General features: G+C 42.0%; 1 protein-coding gene across 2 annotated transcripts; it reads left to right on the forward strand.

The window, feature by feature from the left end:
• Positions 1-6: 6 nt before the first annotated feature.
• On the forward strand, positions 7-3,216 carry LOC111444236 (BTB/POZ domain-containing protein At3g44820). 2 transcript variants are annotated; one of them, XM_023082255.1, is made up of 4 exons: positions 7-463; positions 624-693; positions 1,140-2,348; positions 2,438-3,216. In XM_023082255.1, exons 1-4 carry the CDS (start codon positions 429-431, stop codon positions 3,002-3,004), a joined length of 1,881 nt encoding a protein of 626 aa, XP_022938023.1. In that variant the 5' UTR covers positions 7-428; the 3' UTR covers positions 3,005-3,216. The 2 variants fall into 2 exon arrangements, with proteins under 2 accessions (XP_022938023.1, XP_022938024.1); XM_023082256.1 differs by having other exon boundaries at positions 1,160-2,348.
• The last annotated feature ends 393 nt before the right edge of the window (positions 3,217-3,609 follow it).

Genomic DNA, 3,609 nt, shown 5'->3' on the forward strand with positions numbered 1-3,609 from the left:
CCCCCCCCTCTCACCGCCCACTATTATTTCTGTCTCCCCTTCCCCCTTAACCCTCTGATATTCTTCCTCTGCTGTTCCCATGCATTCTTTTTGCGATTGCGAGATCAGCTTATGGGGTTTTGTCCCTTTTCGCCATTTGGGTTAGCTTTTATCTGTAATTGGGATGTCATGTTTTGTTCTTCTGGACATGGGTTTGAGGCTTTTTGCTCAAAAGCGTATTGGGATTGCCAATTCTGTGGGGGTTCTTTCTCTTTTGCCCGTTGGCTTTTGGGAATTTGAATATTGTTTCCCTCTGAGTTTATGCTTTTCCTTTTGCTTTTGCTTTTGCTTCCTTACTAACATGGCTTTGCTTGTTGCGAGTTTTGTGGGTCTGATGAATTCTGGTTCTTAGAGAGATAGGAGTTGTTGTTCTTCTACTGGGGTCCTCCATGGCTCCGAATTTCTACAGGGAAGGAAACAATTGGTAGGTTACATCTTTTCCAATTTCTCATACTGGGTTTTGTCTGCTTCATCATTCTGTATAGTTGATTTTGTGAAACACCCATTAAGATATTGATGTCAATGAATCCGAATCAGAGGAAAATTTGTTCCATGAAACTGAGGTGGAAAAGGGGTTTTTGCAGGTTCTGTAGTGCGGGATTGCCAAGTGATATCACTGTTTCTGTTGATGGCGTACACTTTCATCTTCATAAGGTAAATCATTAGCATGGGTTCCTTTGCTTGATATCAAATTGTTTACTTGCTTTAGCATTGAGACTGCCCATTTTCTGATCCACCATGATTTATATAGTGTCCTGTTCGTGATGTTTTCGTTTTTTCTTCTCTGTTTTTTAAAACGGTTGAGGATTGTTGGGAGGGAGTCCCACATTGGCTAATTAAGGAGATGATCATGTGTTTATAAGTAAGGAATCCTTACATCTCCATTGGTACGAGGCCTTTTGGGGAAAACCAAAAGCAAAACCACGAGAGTTTATACTCAAAGTGGACAATATCATACCATTGTGGAGGTTTGTGATTCCTAACAAAAACTGTACTATAAAATTCTTATCAAATGAACGTACTTCAATTTTGGTTGTGTTTGTTTCAAAACAAGAAGCTATTGCATTTGAATAAGAAGATTCAAATGCTTTCTGATGCAGTTTCCTTTGATATCAAAAAGTGGGAAGATGGTACAAATATACGAACAATATCAGTACACCCCCAGGAAGACATTTAAAGCAGTCTTAGAAGATTTCCCTGGTGGCCCTGATACATTCTATATCGTGGCAAAGTTTTGTTACAATGGCCGGGTAGAGTTGACGCCGAAGAACATTATAACTTTGTATTGTGCTGCAGACTATCTTGAAATGACAGATATTTATGGGGACGATAACTTGCTCTCCAAAACCGAAAGTTACCTCCACGACAGCGTGCTTCGCCAATGGAAAGACTGTATCGTAGCTCTTCAGAATGCAGAATCCGTTCTAAACAGGGTTGAAAAGCTCCAGATGTTAAAAAAATGTTTGGATGCTCTTTCTGTAATGGCTTGTACAGATCCCAGCTTGTTTGGATGGCCTATGAAGATGTATGGTAGTTTACAGAGCCCTGGTGGAAGCATTTTATGGAACGGAATTAACACGGGAGCTCGAATTCGAAGCTCGGAATCAGATTGGTGGTTTGAAGATGTTTCTTATCTTAGTGTGAATCTTTTTGAGAAACTTATCAAGGCAATGCAAGCAAGAGGGTTAAGACCTGAAAGCTTGGTAGGGGCTATAATTTACTATGCTAGAAAGTACTTGCCAGGTCTGAGCCGCTGGCATGGTAGACAAGCTGGGAAACCAATGAAAGTTCTAAGTTTTAGTTTGAGTTCTGCTTCTGTTGATCAAAGAGTTCTCTTAGAAACTATTGAGAAACTTCTTCCCTTAAAGAAGGGGAAGTCGTTTTGTCGCTTCTTGCTCGGGCTTCTTCGAGTTGCCTTGATATTGGGTGTCGATAAACCGTGCTTGGACTCTTTGGAGAAAAGAATAGGAATGCAGCTTGAGCTAGCAACTCTGGATGGTCTTCTGATTCCCTCGTATTCAGATTCTGATACGTTGTATGATACCGACTGCGTTGAGAGAATCATCCGTCATTTTATGTCTTTGCAGTCTACGGTGACAGCGTTCTCTCCAGCGTCGCTTGATCTCGAAGCATCACCAGGATCTGGACCATTGAAAAGGGTAGCAAGATTGATAGATAGCTATCTGGCTGAAGTTGCGTCCGATGTGAATGTGAAACCTCGAAAAATTAGATCCCTTGCTGAGGCGATCCCGGATTCGTCAAGATCTTTACATGATGGGCTATATCGAGCACTCGACATATATTTTAAGGTTGAGTTTGTTGGAGTGTTGGCTTCTGAGTTTGTGATAATTTTACTTTGTACCGATGTTTGAATTACAAGCATATTGCGATTGTGCAGGCTCACCCTCATCTCTCGGCGAGCGAACGGGAAGAACTTTGCAATGTAATCGATTACCAGAAACTATCGATTGATGCTTGTGCTCATGCATCCCAAAACGAAAGGTTGCCACTTAGAGTTGTTCTTCAAGTGCTGTTCTTTGAGCAGATGCAGTTGAGAACAGCTTTAGCTGGCTGTCTTCATGTCCTGGACACTGAGAGCGCTTTGGCAGGTCCCGTTGCAGCAGCAGCCCCGGTCGATACGACGGGGCAGATTGTACAGAGGGACGGATGGGTGACAATCGTGCGGGAGAATCAGGTTTTGAAGGTGGATCTGGAAAACATGAGGTGTAGAGTTGGAGAACTGGAGCAAGAGTTCAGTAGAATCAAGGAAGAGATGAAAAAGGTTACGAAATCACATCACTCCAACAGCGCTCCTCGCACGATTGGCCAGAGAATTGGGTGCAAGCTTCTCCCACGTGCATCGGATGCTCGGTCGGATATCGTCGAAAGCATCAGCGCCAGTCCACGAGCTTCAGTCGAGCTGCGACGTCATTCTAGACACAAGAAAAGCGTCTCACTGTTTTAAGCGTCGACCTCGAGTTAGCGTAGGAGTTGTCTGGAGGAGAAAGAAAGGAAGGTGCTTGGTATTGGTTATTGAAGGCGTTTTCCTTCCTTTTCCCTCTGTGATACAGTGAATCACATTAACACATTGTAAGATATAAAATGTATGAACTCAAACACATCTTCTCTTTGATGAGATTAATTGTTGGGCAAACTTTACCCATCAAATCTTTTCAACTGTTTGATTAAATTACGGACGTTAATGGTGATATTAAGTAAGTTTAACATTGACAGATCAATCCCCTTTCAAACAAAAATTAAAAATTAAATTAAATCCTTTTCCACGGAAGGAGCATGGATCATATATTCTGTGGAACGTCATTCTTGTCAAGGTTGTATATCTTTTTTCAGCCTACTCAAGTTCAAACGATTAGGACCTCTAGAGGTTCTAACCAAGGAGCACGCAGATCCCAAAAGCATATATCTCTCTCCCAAAAATTGACTTCTCTTGTCGAAGATTGCATTAGATATTTACCTAAACCATTAGGTCCTTGAGCGGATCTAAACGTTACTATTTGAATTTGACATCCATAGTCAGGACAGACAGGGTTAGGTGTTCAAGATCGGGGC

This window comes from Cucurbita moschata, unplaced genomic scaffold, assembly GCF_002738365.1.
Source record: "Cucurbita moschata cultivar Rifu unplaced genomic scaffold, Cmos_1.0 Cmo_Scf00006, whole genome shotgun sequence".
Lineage (NCBI taxonomy): Eukaryota > Viridiplantae > Streptophyta > Magnoliopsida > Cucurbitales > Cucurbitaceae > Cucurbita > Cucurbita moschata.